The 23,227-nt window shown below is 42.3% G+C and overlaps 1 protein-coding gene across 1 annotated transcript in view; it reads right to left on the minus strand.

The window, feature by feature from the left end:
• Positions 1 to 23,227, minus strand: part of mark4b (MAP/microtubule affinity-regulating kinase 4b) — a 99,584-nt gene that overhangs the window by 53,361 nt on the left and 22,996 nt on the right. The window contains 5 exon segments of the mRNA XM_084309226.1: positions 3,473 to 3,526; positions 4,946 to 5,049; positions 5,052 to 5,075; positions 5,078 to 5,101; positions 5,104 to 5,140. Coding sequence (XP_084165352.1) covers positions 3,473 to 3,526; positions 4,946 to 5,049; positions 5,052 to 5,075; positions 5,078 to 5,101; positions 5,104 to 5,140 — 243 coding nt within the window.

Raw genomic sequence — 23,227 nt, forward strand, 5'->3', positions numbered from 1 at the left:
GGTCGTTGTAAACAGCGACTCCTACAGTTCGGTCGGGGCGCCTGCTAAGCGCGGATAGGATCTAAGTGGGATAGTGTGATCCTTCCACACGCTACACCCTCTCAGTGAGAGTCCGCGCTGCCAGGTGAAAAGAAGCGGTTGATTGGCTACACGTGTGTCGGAGGAAGCACGTGGTAGCCTCCACTCTCCCAGACCGACTGTGGGGGGTAAGTGCGCAGCGACCAGGAAGGGGATTGGGAATTGGCATAACAACTAACATTGGGATGGGAGAAAATCGGAGGAAAAAGGAGGGGGAAAAAGATCAATAAAAAAAAAGAAAAAAATAGAATAGAATAGGAATACTTTAATTATCCCGAGGAAAATTAGACACTACAAATCGCTCACATTAAACATTTAGACCAGGGGTCTCAAACTCAATTTACCTGGGGGCCGCTGGAGGTAGAGTCTGGGTGAGGCTGGGCCGCATCAAATATTATATATTATATATGATTTTTTTTAATTATTTTTTGTTGTTGTGGGACTTGTACAGCACTTTGTTCAACTTTGTCAGTGCTGTAAAGTTTAAACCTTTTAAAATCTTAGACAAACAAAACACTTTGCTTTCATGAAATATTGTAAGCCGTCATTTGAGGCTTTATAAAAGCAGCACAATGAACACAAATCTGTCAGTGCCGAGTCCGACCTCATCTTAAATAAAACAGCATTGCTTGTTGTAATTAACAAAGAGAGGAAGAGTTGATTTTGCAAAAAATAAATTAAAAATATCATATATATAATAATATATAATATTTGATGCGGCCCAGCCTCACCCAGACTCTACCTCCAGCAGCCCCCAGGTAATTATTATTATAATTTTTTTTAACTTTGAAGTCAAGTAGGGGGCCGCAAACTATCATCCAGCGGACCGCAATTGCCCCGCGGGCCGCGAGTTTGAGACCCCTGATTTAGACGGAACAAAGTCACGAATAAGAACAACAAAACAAATTGCCTAAGAATAAGAATAATTCTTCTATCAAGTCTTCACAAACATTTACAAGAGACGTTTCCAAACTCAATAACAACCATGTTGTTCGTTTACTTTAACCTTGTGGCCGCTAATCCCCCCCATCCCCCCCCCCACGCTAAGCTTATGACAACATAGAGGTCAAAGTTCAGATGGAGCGCTCCGTCGGGTCACCTCAGAGTTCAAAGGCTATGTAATTAAAGCACGACAACAAGTGTTGTCAGTAATGAGTGTGATTGGCGTTTCCTCCTGAGGCAGCGAGGGCCTGGTTCAGAGGAGACGTGGCGACACTAAAGACGCGTGGTGGGAGGAGATGTTGGCGGTCAGACCTTCAGCAGGTGCTTCTCTCTGGACAGTCAATAGCATTTTCCATGGACACATCTCCCTCATCCCCTTTAACCCTTCCACTACCACACTACAGAAGGTTAACCCTTTCACTACCACACTACAGAAGGTTAACCCTTTGGCGGCTGAGTGGTGCAGTGGGCAAGGCGCTCGCCACTAACGCAGGGGATGCTGGTATCGAGCCCAGCTCTCGGCGTTGCCACCAGCTTGGCTGGTCGTTCATACTAATACAATTGGCAGTGTTAGAGGGTGGGAAAGCCGGTGGGTGGGGATTGGACGTTTTGGACAGCGACTCCTACAGGTCGGTTGGTGCGCCTGTACAGCAGAATCAGGAAGTAACGGGGGCAGCGTGAGCCTCCCACGCGTTACTCCTCGCCACTGAGAGATTGCGCTGTTCAGGTGAAAAGATGCGACAGCTGCCTCCTCGTGTACCGGAGGGGACACGTGATGCAAGGCTTGGTCCTCACTGCAGCCGACCAGTGGGAGGCATAGTCTAGCAATGTTCGAGACAGGGGATGGTAGAATTTAAGGGAGAATTGGCGAGGCGAAATTGGGATGGGAGAAAAAATAAGGAGAAAAAGTGGATCAAAAAAAAAAGAATGTTAACCCTTTCACTACCACACTACCAAAGGGTTAACCCTTTCACTGCGACAATACAGAAGGTTAACCCTTTCACTGCCACACGACAACCGATTAACCCTTTCGCAACCACACTACAGAAGGTTATCCCTTTCACTACCACACTACAGACGGTTAATCGTCTGTAGTGTGGTAGCGAAAGCTTAACCTTCTGTAGTGTGGTAGTGAAAGGGTTAAAACACTCTTATTGTAAAGAGTCCGCCTGGACAGCAGAATTCTTTCAGTTTTCAGATAGAGCTGTTGCGCCAAGATAGCATTAATCTTTCATCCATTTGTGCACATGTGTGTGTATGTGTGTGTGTGTGTGTTTTCAGCCCAGTAGACTTGATAATCATGGGCTATGGCCTGTTCAACACGGATATATAGCCTGTTTCTAACATGACAACATAAACATTTAAAATTGGCCCATGTTTATTTCCTGTTGCAGTGTTGTGCTGATACAATAGCTGACAGGAAGTACACTGCAAGCTGTTCCCTTAGCAATGGAATTCTCCTGAAAAGGTCAGGAAATATTGTAATAAAACAACACGTGGCAGAGTGTATTAATACCTCTGATAACAGGTAACAGCCCGCCCGTTATCAGAGCCATCAGCCGACTACATCCAGATCCATATCAAACGAATACATCCTCCCGACTGCACTGTAGAATGGTTAATCAAGCTTGCTTTAAAGGTTACAAATGAAGAGTGTATCTCTAGAGTCTAGACACAAATAATGATAATATGATGATATTTAATGTATAATGATAATATATTATTATATAAGCATGGTAGCCACCACTCTGGGCAAAGATCTAATCCTCAACATACACGTCTGACCTGTTTAAGTGGCTCTGTGTTAAGGTGCTCCCATAGTCGAGCGGACTGTACACGGACTGGACTCTGCGGAGGTCCACTGGACTCTTTGAGCTTTCATAGTCGAGCGGATCTCCGTGGACCAATTTCCTACATGTCTCGCGCCAGTTTACACAATTTTTCCCACGCTGTTCAAAATAAAAAGTACGTTATCTCCGTTTCCAATATTTCGATAATAAAACGGGCGGTTTTACACACTTCATTTAGAAAAGCCATTCAAACATCTCAAGCCCTACTCTCTCTTGGCACGGAGCGAGTGGTCAGAGTAAAATGCAGATCGGCGTCACATTAAATGCAGTTCGATGTCAACCAAAACGACACCAAGTCAGCGGCACGGACGTCCGCGCATAAAAAAATTGGAGCTTCGCACTTGAACTCTGCTTTGGGTCTGCTTTGAGTACCCTTTGGGTCCGCTTTGAGCCCGCGGGAGTCTGCTCCGTGTATGGTCCGCTCGACTATGGGAAGGGCTTAGAGAGTGAGTGATGGCTGCTAACAGTTTAGCCCTGTTTACTCACAAGGTTGTTCTTTTATCTTACATCTTTAAGCCGACTCTCATGGCACGGCACCCACCCACACCCACCAACCCACCCCCACCCCCACACTCACACACACAAACACACAAATCACTCACCTTCTGTAGGCTGGTTGGGTTGAGTTGGGTTTTATCAATGATCTTTATTGCAACCTGAGATGAGAAATGACATCATCGACAATCAAACAGGTATAATATAACTTTACATCCAAATGACAGAATGTGCTTAATGCTAAAATGTTCTTTCTAAACATCGAAAAACAGTCAAAACTGGAACTATGTTTATGATGACAAGCAAAGGTCAATTAAACTAATTAATTACATTTTCGGTCAAACAAACCATAAAATGGTTGGAATTCTGAACCGGAGGGAGGCAATTTGTCTTTACTTCCTACAGCTATATTGGTTGCCAGACAACGCTGGCGTTTTGGACGGGATATGGAACTATTTTAGTGGTGATTTCAATAACGGTGTTTCTTTTATGCCGTAGGTTCTATTTTCAGTCATGGCAACATGAAGGGTAATCAACGTCGAACAGAAGCTGAAACCCACTCAACAAACAGCCAGGCTTCGTTAAGAGGCTTAACAACCTGTTGTTCCCCAAAGACTGTAAACGACAGCATAGCCTGCTTTCTCACTTCATATGCTCCACCACACCTCTCTCTCTCACATGAGTCATTCCAGCCCGTGATGTTTCTATTGGGCCGGGTGTGTTAACACCAAATCAGCCACTGTAGAGCAGGAAGTTACAGACAGACATACTACCATGTATCCGAACACACATCTACGTACGTATGTATCCACTCCAGGGCGGCTACGTGGCGTAGTGGGCAAGGCGCTCGCCACGAATGCAGAGACGCTGGGCTCGCCTGTTCGAGCCCAGCGCTCCACATTGCTTTCAGTTTAGCTGGTCGTTCATACTAATACACATTGGCCGTATTAGGGGGTGGGAAACTGATGGGTGGGGATCGGGCGTTGTGGACAGCGACTCCTACAGGTCGGTTGGTGCGCCTGCGCAGTAGAATCAGGAAGTGTTGGGGGCAGCGTGAGCCTCCCACGCGTTACTCCTCGCCACTGAGAGATCGAGCTGCGCAGGTGAAAAGATACGACTGCTGTTACCTCAAGTACCGGAGGGGACTTGTGCTATGTATGACTTAGTCCACATTGCAGCCGGCTTGTGGGAGGCAAGAAACAGCGTCCGTGACAGGGGAGGGTTGAATTGGATGATTCGAAATTGGGATGGGAGAAAATATAGAAAATGGGAGAAAAAGTGGATAAAAAAAAAACGTATGTATCCACTCCAATGTCACCACGCCTGACCTCCTGTCTTCTTCTACTCTACTTCTCACATGAGCCTTGAAGGCTCCTCAAGAGAGAGAGAGAGAGAGAGGGAAAGAGAATAAGGAATCCTTGTGTGACTGTGGAAGCCCACTGGGTGTGTATAACAACGAAGGCCAGAGGAGATTCTCTGAACTGAAGACTTGGTTCTCAGAAGAACGGAACACTCCGCGGCCGCCTCTGTTCTCGTAGATCGCCGTGAGGGAATTTCAACTCCCTCTCCTCCAGACTCACCTCTCTGCCCGTCAGGATGTGCCGAGCCAGCTTGACCTTGGCAAAGTTCCCCTTGCCGATGGTCTTGAGCAGCCGGTAGTTCCCGATGTGCGGCTGCTCGTCGGACACAAGGCGATGGAGTTCCGACACGGGCCCCCAGCGACCGGCTCGACCACCCGTGCCTTTCTCTGAGCGGCTGGCCGACAGGGAGGCATGCTGGGGAGAGAGAGAGAGAGAGAGAGAGAGAGAGAGAGAGAGAGAGAGAGAGAGAGAGAGAGAGAGAGAGAGAGAGAGAGAGAGAGAGAGAGAGAGAGAGAGAGAGAGAGAGAGAGAGAGAGAGAGAGAGAGAGAGAGAGAGAGAGAGAGAGAGAGAGAGAGAGAGAATAAAAGAGAGAGAGATGAGAGAGAGAGATGAGAAGAGAAAGAGGGAGAGAGAGAGAAGAGGGAGAGAAAGAGAGAGGGAGAGAGAGAGAGAGAGAGAGAGAGAGAGAGGAGAGAGAGAGAGAGAGAGAGAGAGAGAGAGAGAGAGAGAGAGAGAGAGAGAAGAGAGAAAAGAGGGGGAGAGAGAGAAAGAGGGAGAGAAAGAGAAGAGGGGAGAGAGAGGGGGAGAAGAGAAAGGGGGAGAGAGAGGGAGGGGGAGAAGAGAGGGGTTGGGTGAGAAGAGGGAGAGAGAGTGAGGAGAGAGAGAGAGGGGAGAGAGAGAAAGAGGGAGAGAGAGAGAGTGAGAGAAGAAGGGAGAGAGAAAGAGGGAAAGGGAGAGAGAGAGAGGGAGAGGGAAAGAGAGACCATTAGTATGATGAAACAATTTGCTTTTACCATAATATATCATGTAAATGACACATAAAGGACACGGCCACACATTAAACCAACACGTGGGCTAGCCTGGGCGACGAGACCGCAATAACATTTTAGATTTGCAGAGCTGCCAACACTGTATATGACTTCAGGCCTATATATAGGGCAGCCACACGTCAGAGTGTGTGGGTTAGCCATGAGACGGTAGCACCAAAAACAGGCTAATCTGACTGCATTAGCACGTATATTTTGGTTTGTGGCGAGTGACTAATGCAGGAACTGAACACTGATTAGGACTAGGGCTGGGTATCGGAATTCGATACTCTTGTGGTATCGTATCGATCAAATTGCTTCACTACTATATCGGGTATAGAAAATTGCTGTCTCATTCGATATCACATTTCAGTAACCAAGTAGTTGATCTTGTCGAGTCAGTGAGACATTGTCAGTTTGTTCCAAGATATAAAAACAGAATATATATATATATATATATATATATATATATATATATATATATATATATATATATATATATATAAACGGAAGGTTTATTCTGTTCGACCAGTCCAAAATGTAACAACGCCTCTGATTGGCCAATACAGCACACACAACACACATAACTCAGCAAAGCAAGGTATCAAAAAAGTATCGTTTTGGTATCGGTATAGAATTCCGGGCATCAGTAATGGCACCGGTATTGACATTTTTCATAAGGTAACCAGCCCTAAATACCACATACCATTGATATGGATTAGCCTTCAAGTTGGCTGAGCAACTCAACACACATTAACACACGGATTAGCCTCAGTAAATGCTGGATCTTTCTTTTAGGTCTCATAAGAAGGCTATACATAGCCTATATATTATTGTAGTGGGCTTAAAGATGGGAAAATAACTTTGCATTATGTTTTCATTTTAATATCTCATAACATAGGGATATTTTACTCTGGTCCTTAGACACAACACAAATTAAAATAAACCTGCAAAATGCATGTTTAGCTGCTCCTCAGTTCATGTTTCAGTCACTCCTTGCATCAAGAGCTTTTATAATGAAAATATCCTCTTTTTTTCTATTATTTCACTGGTGGGACTGTCACTTTGTGTTTGTTAACCTTTAAAAGGTTCCCCTAAATAACTACTTTATTCATAGTCAGTGACTGTGTGAAATATCATCTGCATCGCCTTTAACAATGGTGAAAATAGGCTATGTCTAATATACACTCACTCTCACACACACACACACACACACACGCACACACACACAAAGTGTGCTGTGTAGCCTAGATGGAAAAGGGCCAGGCTACTTAAAAATCTCTTAACCCACATAGCCAGCATTCCTCATATGCATGTGTCCATATGATGTCATCAGAGGGGGCCATGTGACGCGGGGCAGGCAGAGGCGAGGTGCCATCTGCCCAGGAATGCCCAACACGGTGCTGATGCGCATGGCTGGGTCTCTTTGCACACTAATGCGACCTGGGGTTGAGCTTCAAAGCGCTCGCCCTTGACTCCTCTGCTGCCGGCGCTGGACTTTCAACTTCGAACCTCTGACTGCTCTGCTGGAAGGAACACACGAGGGCCTATTGGTTCCAAATAAATGCAAACAAACCCGATCTATACTTTCCCAACCGCGTGGTTATTAAGATAACACTGTCCTGCTCCGAGGTAAACATATACGTTCATAGGAAGTCTTCACACAAAGTGATGTTTGTATCGTTTATCCCTATGACCCGTCTATTAGCTTGTATGGTTTGATGGCGTTCTTATACGATCAATGGGATTTTTTTGTACACCGTCATGTAAACAGAGAGACTGACTCACACACACTCACACAATCTATCGTTATTACCTGGACATCAGATATTTTCTATGACAATTAATTGATAGACTCTATTGAGTTAACTGCTGACCAGTGTGACTTAAGTTGTCAGCTGTTGCCTCCCGGTGACTAACCAGCCACGTTCACATGCTGAAACCAGGACAATGATACTGGCTGTCACTGGTATTTAGGACTGATGATCACAATGTCAGTAATCATCTTACAAAGTTGTGTCAGTAATCATCTTACAACGTTGTTTTAGTAATCATTTTACAAAGTTGTTTTAGTAATCATTTTACAACACTGTGTCAGTAATCATTACAATGTTGTGTCAGTGGAATGAAGGCAAGGAAAGGAGAGAATGGAAACAAGGAAAGGAGAGAGAATGGAAACAAGGAAAGGAGAGAGAATGGAAACAAGGAAAGGAGAGAGAATGGAAACAAGGAAAGGAGAGAGAATGGAAACAAGGAAAGAAAAGAGAATAGAAACAAGGAAAGAAAAGAGAATAGAAACAAGGAAAGGATAGAGAATGGAAACAAGGAAAGGAGAGAGAATGGAAACAAGGAAAGAAAAGAGAATAGAAACAAGGAAAGAAAAGAGAATAGAAACAAGGAAAGGATAGAGAATAGAAACAAGGAAAGGATAGAGAATGGAAACAAGGAAAGGAGAGAGAATGGAAACAATGAAATGGGTCACAAGGCAGGCTGTCCTCTACTTGGATGAAAAATAGTTAACGGATTCTTTCAGTTTATCAAATTAGGCTAGTTAATTTAATTGGGAAATCTCTAAAATTGTGAGCCTCACATTATTGTCCTTTTGCTAATGAATGCGTTAACCCTCTGAGATGCACATATACCAATTTTTTTCTTTTTTAGGGGGGACAGCAGGTCAACAGTAGATGCATCATGACACACAGAAGTGGTGACATCATCGAAAAGCTGGGAACCTGAAGATTAACTTGGGAAGCAGCTCAGCACTGTGTGTCAAGGTTTTCTAGTCATGTATTTGTAATAAACGTGTTTTGGTTAGGTGCCAATTAAAATTGTAAACGTTTGAGTGTATAAGGGCTCAGAACATTATGATGGCCACTCCCATTCTCAAGTATGGGTCACAAGTTGTTGCAGACATTTTGGGGTCGATCACATTTGTTACACACAGGGTTCCCACAGACAGTGCAAAATGAAATTCAATGACTTTTAAGTACTTTTCCAAGCACTATTTTTAATTTTCAAGGATGTCACTCGAAGGATACAATTCACTTTTAAATGCCGTTTTTTAAGCATCTTCTTGGCCTGCTTAAAAAAACATTTAAAAGTGAATTGTATCCTGCGAGTTAGGGTTAGCGAGCAAGCTAGAGCATCACACACGAAGAAATTAGGAAAAGCAGTTGGAGCGTGCGAGACAGCGACTAGTCAGATTTAATTAAAACAGAACAAAAAAATTGATTTCTTGATTCAGAACAATTTGATCATGGATGAACAAAACATTCAATGCGAATGGTTGATTTTAATTTCAAAGCACCTGTTAAAAATGGGCTGTTTTAAAGGAATTCCGGGCCTTGACTTTTTATCTTTTTTTTTACCTACTTTTCTCCTCCTTTTTCTGTGATTTTTCTCCCGTCCCAATTTCCTCTTGTGCCAATTCTCCCTCCCCTGTCCTGATCATTGCTTGCATGTGCCCCCCACTGGCCGGTCGTAGGGAGGGTAGAAGCCCATCGCATGTCCCCTCCGATACATGTGGAGGCAGCCAGCCACTTCTTTTCACCTGCCAGCGCGGACTCTCATTGGCGAGGTGTAACATGTGGGAGGCTCACACTGCCCCCGCCATCTCCCGTCTTTGCTGTGCAGGCGCCCTGACCGACCTGTAGGAGTCGCTGTTTACAACGACCAGACTACCACCCATCGACTTCCCTCCCGCTGACTCTGCCAATTGAGTCAGTATGACGGCCGGCCCAAGCCGGAGGCAACGCTGACAGCCGGATTCGAGACCGGTGTGTGCGTTGGTGACGAGCGCAATGTCCGTAATAATTTTTTTTCTTTTTTAATCAAGCACTTTAAGCACTTCAAGGACCTTGTGCGAACCCTGTACACAGATCCGGTGCAAAATATAACCATGTTTGACCACTTGAGAACTTAGTCAAAACTCCCCTCATAATACCACATTAAGACACCAAGACCTTGAGGAACACCATAGACAATTCATGCTGTGATTTGGTTATTATACAAACGGTATTTTAACATTTGGAGATTTCTGTAAAAATTGCATTTTATGTGACTGGATGGCGAGCATTTCTATTCTGATTTTGCTCTGAAACCCCCCTTATTGTCAACAACTAGTAGGAAAGCCAAACATACTCTGAACGACCTAGGTCTCTAATTTGTGGTCGTAACGTTTCATGAGGCTGTGATTATCCTAGAGGTCACAATACGTCATTTTATACAGTGAGGTCAACTTGGTCAAGTTTAAAAAAAGAAATGGTCTGACTATAATGAAATGGCTACTATTAGGGCTGTCTTAAATACTTCGAAGCTTCGTTCGATGGGCATGGGATTCGAATATGAAAATAAAATTCGATTAAAAAATATATATATATGATACATTTTTTTGGTGCAAAATCAACTCTGCCTCTCTTTGTTAACTACAACAAGCAATGCTTGTTATTTTGTTATTTAAGATGAGGTCGGACTCGGCACTGACAGATTTGTGTTCATTGTGCTGCTTTTATAAAGCCTCAAATGACAATTAACAATATTTCATGAAAGCAAAGTGTTTTGTTTGTCTAAGATTTAAAAAGGTTTAAACTTTACAGCACTGACAAAGTTGAACAAAATGCTGTACAAGTCCCACAACAAAAACATTTTTAATTAAATTTTTTTTTAAATAATTATAATTTCGAAGGTCAGCCCTAGCTACTATGAGAACTAACATCATCACACAGTAATATAATTGGGCTTATTGGATCCACAAGAGTCTCGTATTTCCTCGTCATACCTAATTTATGCAATTCGAAGACTGTTTAGGGAATGTTTAGGGTATGCAGAAATGGTCAAATAATACAAGATTTTCAGAATAGGCAAAGATAACACATGTGTACTGCATGCAAATAGCATGAATTAGCATAAAGTTGGCATGTATGTGAAGGGGAGACTCGTAGCTACACATTCAAATATCTTGAGGTGATCCTTTGAAAATGTCCATGGCAGTTCTTCGCTCACGCAAAAGGAGAAGGTCCTGCACACTGTTTTAAGCTTGCAAAGTTTAATTAATTTATTATGTTCATTATTCAGACAACGTCTCGGTCTAATGGATCTTCCTCAGGTCTCCCTCGCCAAAGTTTTGCATAACCTTGGAGCATTTTTTAGCCCCCTTCCCAACAAGCTAGCAGGACATGGTTGGTTGCAGATGCAAATGAAATCACTAGACGCCGTCTACTATCTAGTGTCAAAGCATTGTGCGCATTATTGTGATGCGAGAGATGACTAGGGATCGAATCCAGTACTTTTAAGGGTATCGAGCGAATCACGTCGGTACTACAGAGTACCGATTCACGTGAGATCCACCGGTGCCACATTTCGGTACTGCGCAAAAAAAGAATTTACTTTTACTTTTTTTTTTGTCCGATGACGTCAACGCTTAGTTTACCGCAAAGCGAAACCGATGAAGTGTGCCGCACGTTCACATCAACGTTCACGCGCACAATACATTGTGCATCTAGGATTTTACTTGATTCAACAACAAAGCAGTCGGGGCAATGGCAAGCCGAAAACGGTCGCAAGTGTGGGGTCAATGACGTGACACCTATTTTTTCTGTCCCACTGAATTTCTTACCTTAAAAAAAACATAAAAATTCATAAAAAGATAACATGTATCTCTAATACCTTCCCCATATACAGACCCACTCTAACTCCTCCAAACATTTGAGTTATTGGTAATTCTTCTGCTATCTGAAGTGTCAAATGTCCATGTGGGGCAACCGTCCAGCATTGACTTCTATTTGGACAACCGGCTTAAAATCACTTTAAATCTATTTAAATATTTCCCTTGCCCTATTTGGCATCATTTCAAACATGTTTTGCATTCATTGACAAAATTATGAAGCATTTGCACATATACTTCCATCATAATATACAAATTAATGTTGTCCGCATATGTTAATTTTATGAAATATCATCTGGGGCGACCATCAAGAAAACACAATTGTGGGACTTTTATTTTGAAACCACCTCAAGGACAGGATGTTGCATCAGCCAGTCACATTAGCAGGTTAGTAAGTCTCTTTCATATTGACAAATAAATCTCTTTTTTAACTGCTGTAATGTACTTGTGGGACGACCGCCCCAAAACTGTGAATAATACGTTTTATCTGAAAATATATATTTTGATGATGAATTTGATAGTGACATGTGGTAAGAGCTAGCTAGTTTGGTTTCTGTAGCTAATGGTTAGCCTGTAATATTTGACTGACCTTAAAAACATCATCTGGGCGACCGAGTATCATGTGGGGCGACCACTGCTGAGTGTTTTAGATTATAGATATATGTCCTGTATTTGTAGTTTCTGTATATTTATATTTTATTCATGTTTTATATACATAAAGTTCTTTGTTTTAGCATAACTCTTTGTATACTTTAACATATATTTTTCAACATTTCTGTAATTTTTCATTCCTATTTAGGAATTAACGTTTCTTTTTGAGTATTGTACCATCTTACGAGAACATTTTTTAAACTGTGTAGCATGACATTCCATTTAGGTAATTGTACATGTATTAGTCATGTTTAACTAGTTTAACCTATTTTCTAGATGGCACAAACAAGCAAACAGAAGACTGCTCACTACAGACAGCGGGTCAATGCAGACCATCTTGCCAGGAAAAGAGAGAGGTAAAAAAAATGTAGGTAACATGCAGTATATCTTTCTCTGGTGTATTTCAAACTCATGTTAGTAGGATTAGGAATGACCTTTTCTGTAATATCTTGAACTTAAGTTTGTATGTAATTTAGCCCACCAGAATTAGTATCACATTATACACTATTGTTTCAGCGAGAAGAAAACAACAGGGCAAGATTCCATGTGAAGTCAGATGAGCTATCGGAGAGAGAGATGGCTGCATCCAGAGGTTACAGGGAGAAGGAAAAAGATGGAAAAGGCGACGCTGGACCTGACACCACCATCCATGGAGAACACTCCACCAGTTCTGGCTGGTGTAGAAGTAGAGAAGAGCAGCAGAGCAAGCTGTGGTGGATCCCCTACCTCTAAATGAGGATTTGAATCACTAACATTTACTTTGATTCTACAGTAGGTTTAACATCCCTTGAAACCATAGGTTATATCCAGCTCATGATCAACAGTGACATATTTCAACAATAAATGTTCAGTGGATTGCACTGTGCAACATCTCCATTGATCAAAGTTTGTTTCGTGTTTGATATATCTTTGGGGAATGTTAACTGTAGGAGCCAAAGCTATATTGTATTGTATGAATGTTTATATGTTTATTTTTATAACCTTACATTGAAACGGCATTAGGAATATTGATTGGATTTAGATAAAGTCATTGAACCGTCTTATTTGTCATAATAGAACATTCTAGAACATTTGTGATGTCACAGTATGATGTCATGACCGAACGTTCTAGAACATTTGTGATGTCACAGTATGATGTCATGATCGAACGTTCTGGAACATTTGTGATGTCACAGTATGATGTCATGATGACCGAACGTTCTAGAACATTTCTGATGTCACAGTATGGTGATCGAACGTTCTGGAACATTCGTGATGTCACTGTATGATGTCATAACCGAACATTAATAATTTAACTAAATGTAAAAAATATCAGTGTTTTGTTTTTTGGTGTGCTTCTTATTCTAGGTGTTCAGGTTGCCTGATTTGTTAAAACATGCACATGTATCTCAATTTGAAATGCCTGCAGTTTACCATGAGATAATATAAAAGGAACTAGGGATGGCACCAATCCGATACTCAGTATCGGTATTGGTCTGATACTGGCCAAATTCACAGGATTGGATATCGGAAAAACAGGAAGTATTTTTCGATCCGATACAGGCCGTAAAGCATGCCATCACGTGAACAGTAGTAGCGTGACAACAACGTTAGCATTAGCTAAACGTAAGTCAACTTGTTAGCAGCGCGCCGCGATCATGTCAGCTGTGTGGAGTTATTTTAAGCTCAAATAAGAAAAAGGCAAAACAGCCTGTGGTGTTATGCTAATGTGTGTGCATTAATACGACACAGAGTACAGGCCACCGTACTGGGGTCACAGACAGGTACGCAGGGCAGAGTAGACTAAGAACAGATAATAACGGACCTGTATGGTGGCGCTAACAGAATGAAGACACGCACAAACAAATACAGAGGACTCGCATTTGTGGAATAACACGACACAGCCAAGTGTAATATCTGCGACGCAAGTATTTCTAGGTGTGGCAGCAAAACTGGAAACTTCAACACCACACAACAATTCCGAGTTCATATGTACAACGAATGCCAAGAGGAAACGTTTTGTCGCAGCAGCTAACATAGCTGGAAACCATTCAGAAGCGAGAGAAACTCCCTGCAGACAGTAACAAAGCAAAGCTGAAGAAAACCAAGAAAATAACCACATTTATTGTGCTGGACGACCAGCCCCTTTCTGTTGTTGAAAATGTAGGTTTCCGACGCTTAGCCTCACTTCATGTTGCCAAACCGTCATTATCTCTGACACGGCTATCTCAAATAAGTACAATGCAGTGGAGGCTGCTGACCAAATTTTTAGGTGAAGCACAAATTATTATATTATATTATATATTAAATAATATTTTTAAAACATCCCCCACTGTGTGTCAGTGGTCAGTGGACACAGATGAAAACATATTAACATTAGGTGACAGCGGACCTGACCAGATGAAAACATATTAGGTGACAGCGCACCTGACCAGATGAAATCATATTAGGTGACAGCGCACCTGATCAGATCAAAACATTTTAGGTGACAGCGCACCTGACCAGATCAAAACATATTAGGTGAAGGTGACAAGGAAGCCACAGACTCATACCCCCCCGACACTCAACTAACCGCCTCGGACAGTCCTTCATACCAGTGGCCATCAGGCTCCACAACAGTGGGCAGCGACTGCTGCCAGACATCGACCTAGAACTAATAGGAACCCAAGTAGGACAATAACACTACCTTATGCATACTGCACCTTATGTGGATACTGTGATACTGTGAATAATGAATAATGTATATTTCAGTTAGTTAGATAGTAAATTATATTGACCTATTTGTTTACACTGCTTGTGTTGTTTTCACTACCTGTACCCCCCCCTTCCCCCATGCTGCTATGATGCCTGAATTTCCCCAAGGGGATCAATAAAGGAATATCTTATCTTATCTTAAAAGGAAAGATGAAATTACCTACCTGGGTTCCATCCTATAGAGGCAAATCTTTCCTGTGACAAAATGGGATCCAATGTAATAAAACTAAGTCAACCAACGAACTAGATTCCTGTACCGGATCTCCTCTCTGGTAAACAAGAATACCTTGAAGACTCTAACAGGAGCACTCATTCAAGGGTACTACGACTATGCTTGCACCTCATGGTACCAAAGCACCTCAAAGGCACTAAAAACAAGATTACAAACATCACAAAACAAACTGGTCAGACTACTGCTTGACCTTACTCCTAAAACCCACCTCACCCCTGTCCACTTTGACAAAGTTAATAGGCCTAGGATGGCTTAGAGTAGACGACAGAGTACAGCAACTTGCAATGGGCCTGGTCTACAAGATACACTACACCACTAAGATACCCATGTGCATGTCGAAATACTTCCCAAAGGTCAGTGAATACCACGACCACAACACCAGAGGGAGTTCCACAAATCATGTTCAACCCAGATAAAATAATAATAAAAAAAAAAAAAAAAAAAAAAAAGTTTTTTTTTTAATAAAAGAAAATAGTCATAACTTAGAAATTAGATTGCATAGGTCTATGAATCGATATCGCGATTCTGTTTCGATTAATTGCCCAGCCCTACAGTGTGTACAGTAAGTTAGCTTGGTGATTATCATTGTGATGTAGGCTAAGCTGCCTAGCTACTGTTAGCATACAAGCACTGTAGCCTACTTACTTTTTCATCCACAACGTTTTTTCTGATCCAGATGCATAAATCCACTTCTTCATGTTGCTCAGTTGCTGGTTTATACTTCGGTCCTAATGTTGGCGCAAAGTTTAATTTAGCCTGACTTGTTATAGCTGTACAGCTTACTAACTACTAAACAACAACTTTCTCATAGTCTCAACTTTCACATAGTCAAAATGGGTCCAGCTGCATGTGAGGAGGATAGGTTTAGCTCGGGCCAATCTCAAGTTTCTCAAGTTTCTTTATTAGTTGTCATACAGAAGTACAGAATACTTTTATACAAAATGCTTCTTTATGTTACATTTTGTATAAAAGTATTCTGTACTTCTGTATGACAACTAATAAAGAAACTTGAGAAACTTGAGATTGGCCCGAGCTAAACCTATCCTCCTCACATGCAGCTGGACCCATTTTGACTTTGCAATGCAGAAATCTCTGATTGGATTTGCAAGGCTGCCAATCATATTCAACCTCCGTGTATTGGATGTCAAGGGCTGTCAATCAATCAATCCTCCATTCAATGGCAAGAGTTTAACTGCACAGACCGTTCTTAGATGAAGTTAATAGCCTATTTTGATTCGCTGTTATTTATTATTTATTTAACAATGGGTCACACCTGTGAAGTTTTCTTCACGAATAATTACTGCAGGCAATACTGCAGTGCAGGCCTGCTCAGAGCTGTCAATTTTGGCCATTTTTGAAGAAAAAAAAATTCACTGGCATTTTTTTTACAGAGGAAAACATTTATAATAAAAAAAAATAATAATAATTTAAAAAATATATATATATATATAGTTTTTTTTTTTTTTTTTATATATATATATATATATATATATATATATAGGTATATGTAAATTAATAATAATTATGAATTAAGAGTGAATTTGTGTTTCACGTGTTGTCATAGAGAAACCTCCACTGGTACAATGTTGTGTTTCTTTTTCAAATGTAGCCAAGAGTAAAGACCCTAACCCTATCAAAACAGCAGTCAAAATGTATATTTTCAGCACTATGTTTGTTTACCAATGATTGGAAACTCCACGCATTGTACCGGTAAACAGACGTTTTAGACGTGAGGACAGGAAGCCGTCATGAAATCGCTGTAGTCTTATTAACGTATTAACTAAATAATTTGAACAAAATAAAAAGCGCTATCGTGCCATCCCTAAAGTTCAAGTTCAAGTTTCTTTAATAGTTGTCATACAGAAGTACAGAATACTTTTGTACAAAATGCTTCTTACTGTTGCGCTCCAGAGACTGTGCATGACAAGATAAGTATGAAATAAAAACATAGTAAAAATTAGAAGTAAAAAAAAGAGGTCACAGTGTTCAGTTTAGACATATGTACAATGTTCGTAGACGTAGTTACCATACAATATACAATACTGTGCAGTGTACTAATATACAATACTATATAGTGCAAGGCATAAATGGACGAGGTGCAGTTTAGGTACAATTCACAGTAGGTGTACGAGTTGTAGTGCAAATCCTTTATCAATAAATATAAAGTGTAAGTGTGTTTGTGTGATCTAAAGTGTGGAGAGTGGGTGCTGCAGTGAGTTGTTTGTTTGAGTGAGTGTGTGGGTGTGTGTGCTGTGTGCATTTGATGGTTGTTGCATAGTGATTATTGTTCGTTTAGCGATTATTGTTCGTTTAGCAGCCTGATGGCCTGGGGATAGAAGCTCCTTCTGAGTCTTTCTGTGCTCGCCATAAGACTCCGGTATCGCTTGCCTGACGGCAGCAGTTCAAAGAGGCAGTTGTTCGGGTGGCTCGAGTCCTTAATAATTCTCTTAGCCTTCCCCTTGCACCGCTTGTTGTAAATGTTCTGGAGGGTGGGAAGCCCCCCTCTAATTGTGCGTTCGGCTGAACGTGTCACTCTTTGTAGTCTGCTACGGTCTTGTGCAGTGCTATTCCCAAACCAGGAGGTGATGTTGCCGGTCAGGATGCTCTCTATTGTACATGAGTAGAAGTTCCTAAGGATCTTCTGACTGACTTGGAACTTCCTTAGGCGCCTGAGGAAGTAGAGGCGTTGTCGTGCCTTCTTCACAACACTGTCAATGTGTGTGGTCCATGTCAAGTCCTCGGATATGTGGGCTCCGAGGTACTTGAAACTGTTCACTCTCTCAACTGGTGCCCCGTCGATGCTGAGGGGGCTGTAGTCCTTGACCCCCGTCCTCCTGAAGTCCACAATCATCTCTTTTGTTTTGCTGACGTTCAGGGAGAGGCAGTTCTCCTGACACCACTGTGACAGGTTCTCTACCTCTTCCAGGTAGGCCCTTTCGTCGTTGGCAGAGATCAGGCCCACCACTACTGTGTCATCAGCAAATTTGATGATGGTGTTGTTGTTCCGCTGTGCTACGCAGTCATGTGTGTACAGGGAGTAGAGGAGGGGGCTCAGAACACAGCCCTGGGGGGCCCCTATGTTGAGCGTGATGGATGAGGAGGTGCAGTTGCCGGCTCTTACCACCTGGGGTCTGCCCGTCAGGAAGTCCAGGACCCACTGGCACAGGTCATAGTTCAAGCCCAGGTCCCTGAGCTTGGCTATGAGTTTGGAGGGGACTATGGTATTGAATGCTGAGCTGTAGTCGATGAACAGCATTCTCACATAGTTCCCCTGCCTCTTGTCCAGATGTGATGCTGCTGTGTGCAGCACATGGGCTATGGCGTCCTCCGTGGACCTGTTGGGGCGATATGCAAATTGCAGAGGGTCCAGGTTGATGGGGAGGGAGGAACAGATGTAGCCCTTCACTAGCTTCTCAAAGCACTTCATGGCTATGGAGGTGAGGGCTACAGGGCGGTAGTCGTTGAGGCAAGCGGGCGTAGATTTTTTGGGTACAGGGATGATGGTGGACTTCTTCAGACAGGTGGGGATGACGGCCTGTTCCAAGGACAGGTTGAAGATGTCAGTGAATACCGGGGCCAGTTGGTCGGCACAGACTTTTAGGACGCGGCCGGGGATGCCGTCCGGTCCTGCTGCCTTCCTGATATCCACTTTTTTAAAGATCCGTCTCACCTCATGCTCTGTTACCCTGAACACTGAGTCTCCATCAGCAGACCCCCCCCCCCCCATTGCCGTGGTTTGTAGGCTGGTGTTGTTATTCACAGCCTCAAACCTCGCATAGAAGGAGTTGAGATCATTTGCTAAGGAGATGTCACTGTTCAGTTTGAGGGAGGTTCCTTTGTAGTCTGTCATTGTTCTGAGGCCCTGCCACATGCCTCTAGAGTCAGCCTGTTCAAACTGAAGTTCAACTTTATCCCTGTAACGCCGTTTTGCCTCTATTACTGCTCTCCTGACGTTGTATCTTGCCATCTTGTGTTCTTCCATGTTGCCTGTCACCAGCCCGGTGTTGTATGCTGATGTGCGCACTTTCAGAGCCTCACGGACGGATTTGTCTACCCAGGGCTTTTGATTTGGGTAGATATTAATTTTGGTGGTGGGGATTATTACTTCTACCTGAGTACAGACATAGTCAATCACCGTTTCGGTGTATTCGTTAATATTGGCTGTGTTATCACGGAATACACTCCATTCTGTGCTTCCCAGCACTGCTTGGAGTGACTCCACTGACGTCACGGCCCAACGCTTAAAAGGAACTGATACAACTGTGTTGTAGTTGTTTAGCGTTGATTTCATCCATGCAACTATGTTGGTGGTTATTGTTTATTGACTCTATAGAACTGTGTTGGTGTTTAATTTTTATTCCATACATACAACTCTGTTTACCTTTTATTATTGACTTAAATTGTTAATCCCCGTCCAATGTGACTACCATCACAAAAGTGATGCTACTTAACCCACCTTCTCACTCTCATACATTGACAAAACCAATGATGATATGAGGACATGAAAATGGACATTTGTGAAATGTTCAAGTTCCTGAAGCATGTAATGTGTATTGCACTCTAATGTTGTTAATGTTGTTAATGTTAATGTTTAATGTTTTTAACATTTGTGATATTTGAATGTTCCTGACGAAGCTTGTAACCTACCGTGCCAACTGATTGACGGAGCTAGAGCCCCGGGAGTCGGTGTTGTATTTGTACAACACTGTGTACTTCGGCGCACACCTCACATATCGGCATGTAACTCGAGAACCGCTGAACGGATTGTGTCACCTGAAATGGCTGTCGACAGGCAACAAATAGGGCTTTAATTCGATATATATATTGTATTAAAATATATGCACACCCGAGCCGGTAGAGGTCGCCAAAGTGCAGGTGGGGAAATCTTCCTCAAGAGGGCCCACATGTGGGCCCTCGCATGTTAACATGTTTCACTTTTGTGATATTTGAATGAATTGAAGAATATTTTTGTTGACCACTTGAAAAGATTGTAATAAAAACATTCAGTTTTCTTTTGTCTGAACTGCATTGTGTAACATTTTAAATAGACTTTTAACTACTCTCATCATTTGGGGCGACCATTTGTCATGCGGGGTAACCAATGATTGTCAATAACTGTACTAAATTCAAAATAGAATATCCATCAGTTTTGGCTCAAATATTAATCACTGGTATACTATGCTTAAGTGGATACCATCTGTACACATTTTAAATCAGATTTATGGGTTTTAGAGCAAATATGGGTATTGTAACTGCATTACGAGGGAGACACTGCCATTATAGAATAAACTTGTGAAATCATGGTTTACAAAAAATTAAAGGGCACACAAGCCTGTCTTTCTTAAGATGTATATTTAATTACTGATACCTGTTAAAATATTAGTAATGTTAAGGAAATATATTAATTTTGAGATAAATTACGGTCGCCCCAAATGACTTTTATTAAGACCATGTCCTATTAATTCAAAAACACTAAAATCTCTTAATTTGGGTTTTTTGCATAAATGCATGTATACACTACATTCCAAATGTTTGAAAAATGGCCAAATATATCCTTATTTTTTGTATTTTAAAATTGGCCCATTGAAAAGTCTTATCCGTCAATGACCCTACACTTTACAAAGCTAGATGCAGCAATTATTTAACAAATTGTTCTAAATAAATAATAATGATAATAAATAATTTGAAGTTTGGACATTTTTTTTTACAACTGAGGTAGTAGGTAGATAACATTTTCAGAGACTAAAGTACATAAAAAAGGTAACGTTGGTTAGCCTACCGGTATCGATTCACAGGTACCGGTATTGGTTCACATGTGAATGGTACCCAACCCTAGAGATGACTCATCGACTAGACAAGTTAAAGACACTAACAACCCATTATCGTAGTTGACTAATCATCTTAGAACAGGTAGCCGTAGCTAGAAATGGGGAGAAGAGATTTGAATGGACCATATTCACACAGCGGCCATTTTGCTCTTATGTCATGCTCAGGTTGGGATTCCTTTCCACCCTGTTCCCATGAATGATGAGAGCAGGGAAAAAGCAGTCATGAAGAAGGTTTAAAAAGAGAGGAGAGCAAGGCAAAGCATTTTAGGATGGATTAATACACCCGGGCATGAAGGTGGCATGTAATCACTCATGTCTGTGTATGTGTGTCTGTCTGGATAACCTGCATATTTCTTATCGGATTTGTCTCAATCTTGGTGGTGGATAGGTTGACAAATCGGCCAAAGGGTTTGTACTAGTTATTTTTTTCCCAAATCGGTGAAAGATCGATGGTGCAGATCAAAGTAAACGTTTTAGCCATTGGTGTATATACTACTACGGACCAAGATGGCGTCCAACAAGACTTCGAACTGAGGGACACAAGTGAGATTGGTCTACTACTCGGACCACACAATATTATTATTATGAGTCTGCTGAGTCTACTTAGTATGCTATGCTCCTAAATATTCACAAATGTAGGCAGCCTGTGTTTTATCAGTGGACTTTTGCTGTATTGAGGGCATTGCATGTCGTTCTTGGTGTGAGAGGGCAAACATTTTCACGGTGAGAAAAATAGGCTGGCCAACTCTCTCCATTCCCACAACATGGAAACCACACCCATTTTAACATGCACACACACACACACACACACACAGAGACTGATAAAACCACCTTGAAATGCAGCTGCTGAGGCTAAGGTGAACTTGACATGAAAGGACGGTCAGGGCAGATGATGCTCTCAGACACACAGCCCTCACAAGCTCAGACTGACGTGCCTTGCGGCAGAGGCAGACAGACGTCACACACTAATGATCAGCTGAGAAACATTATGCCTTTCTATTAGCCTCTCCTCTTTTTTTGCAGAATCCCTGCCATCCTCCTGCTTTTCTCCTTCACCCCCACCCCACCCCTCTCTCCTCCTCCTCCTCCTCCTCCTCCTCCTCCTCCTCCTCCTCCTCCTCCTCCTCCTCCTCCACCTGTATCACATGCATTTTACTCTCACTCCCATCATTCGTTCATGTATTAGATGGCTACGCCAGGAAGAAGAGATCTGATTGGCTGTCGGCATCTTTCGAGCCCTGGCTGTTTCCCAAGCATCCGTCAGGAGTGAAGAGGCCTGAGTCATGCTTCCATTCCCTCTTCTCCCCCTCCTCTCTCTCTCCCTCCTTCATTTGTTACTCCCTTTCTTCTCCAACCCTTCATCCTCACACCTCTTCCTCCCCATCATGGATTCATATTTCAGGGATGTACCCATGCTGGTAGAGGATATCAGTCCATCCTGGGAGAAAACCGGTGTTTCTAGTACTGGAGAATTTCCATAATACCAGAATCTGGTACCGAGAGTCACGTTAACGTGTCACAAATCAAAGCAAAGCGAAGCTTTCTGTCTTTTTCCACAAAGACAGGATTTCTAGATCTCTCTATGGAGGAAAACAACATTATATCTCAATCATTTCTGTCCAATGACCCCAGAATAATGGGCTTCAGTCTGTTGTTGTAATGGATTGGACTCTGCATCAATGCACAGATAACGGATAGTGATACTGGTGTTGGATGATACTGCAAGTCTGGGGCTCGGAATCAGTATCACCAGTGATGAAGTGGTATATCATGCATCCCAACCAGTGATAAAGTGGTATATCATGCATCCTAACCAGTGATAAAGTGGTATATCATATATCCCAACCAGTGATAAAGTGGTATAGCATGCATCCTAACCAGTGATAAAGTGGTATAGCATGCATCCTAACTAGTGATAGTGGTATATCATGCATCCTAACCAGTGATAAAGTGGTATATCATGCATCCTAACCAGTGATAAAGTGGTATATCATATATCCCAACCAGTGATAAAGTGGTATATCATGCATCCTAACCAGTGATAAAGTGGTATATCATATATCCCAACCAGTGATAGTGGTATATCATGCATCCTAACCAGTGATAAAGTGGTATATCATGCATCCTAACCTATTAACTTTTCACTCTTTTCCTCACTCCTTCATCTCTCTCCTCAAACAGAACACCCTCTCGTCTCCCTTCTCACCCTTCAGTCCATCTCCCCCTACCCCCCAGTATACTATCCCTCAATCTCCCATCCTCGCCTCCTCTGCTACACCCCCCCCCAGACAAACCATTTGCCTGCCACTCATATTCTCCCGCCAGGCCCCGCCTCTCCTTTGTCTCACAGCAGTATCTTCATTTTCACT

This window comes from Notolepis coatsorum (assembly GCF_963971535.1).
Source record: "Notolepis coatsorum genome assembly, chromosome: 1".
In the NCBI taxonomy this organism is placed as follows: Eukaryota; Metazoa; Chordata; class Actinopteri; order Aulopiformes; family Paralepididae; genus Notolepis; species Notolepis coatsorum.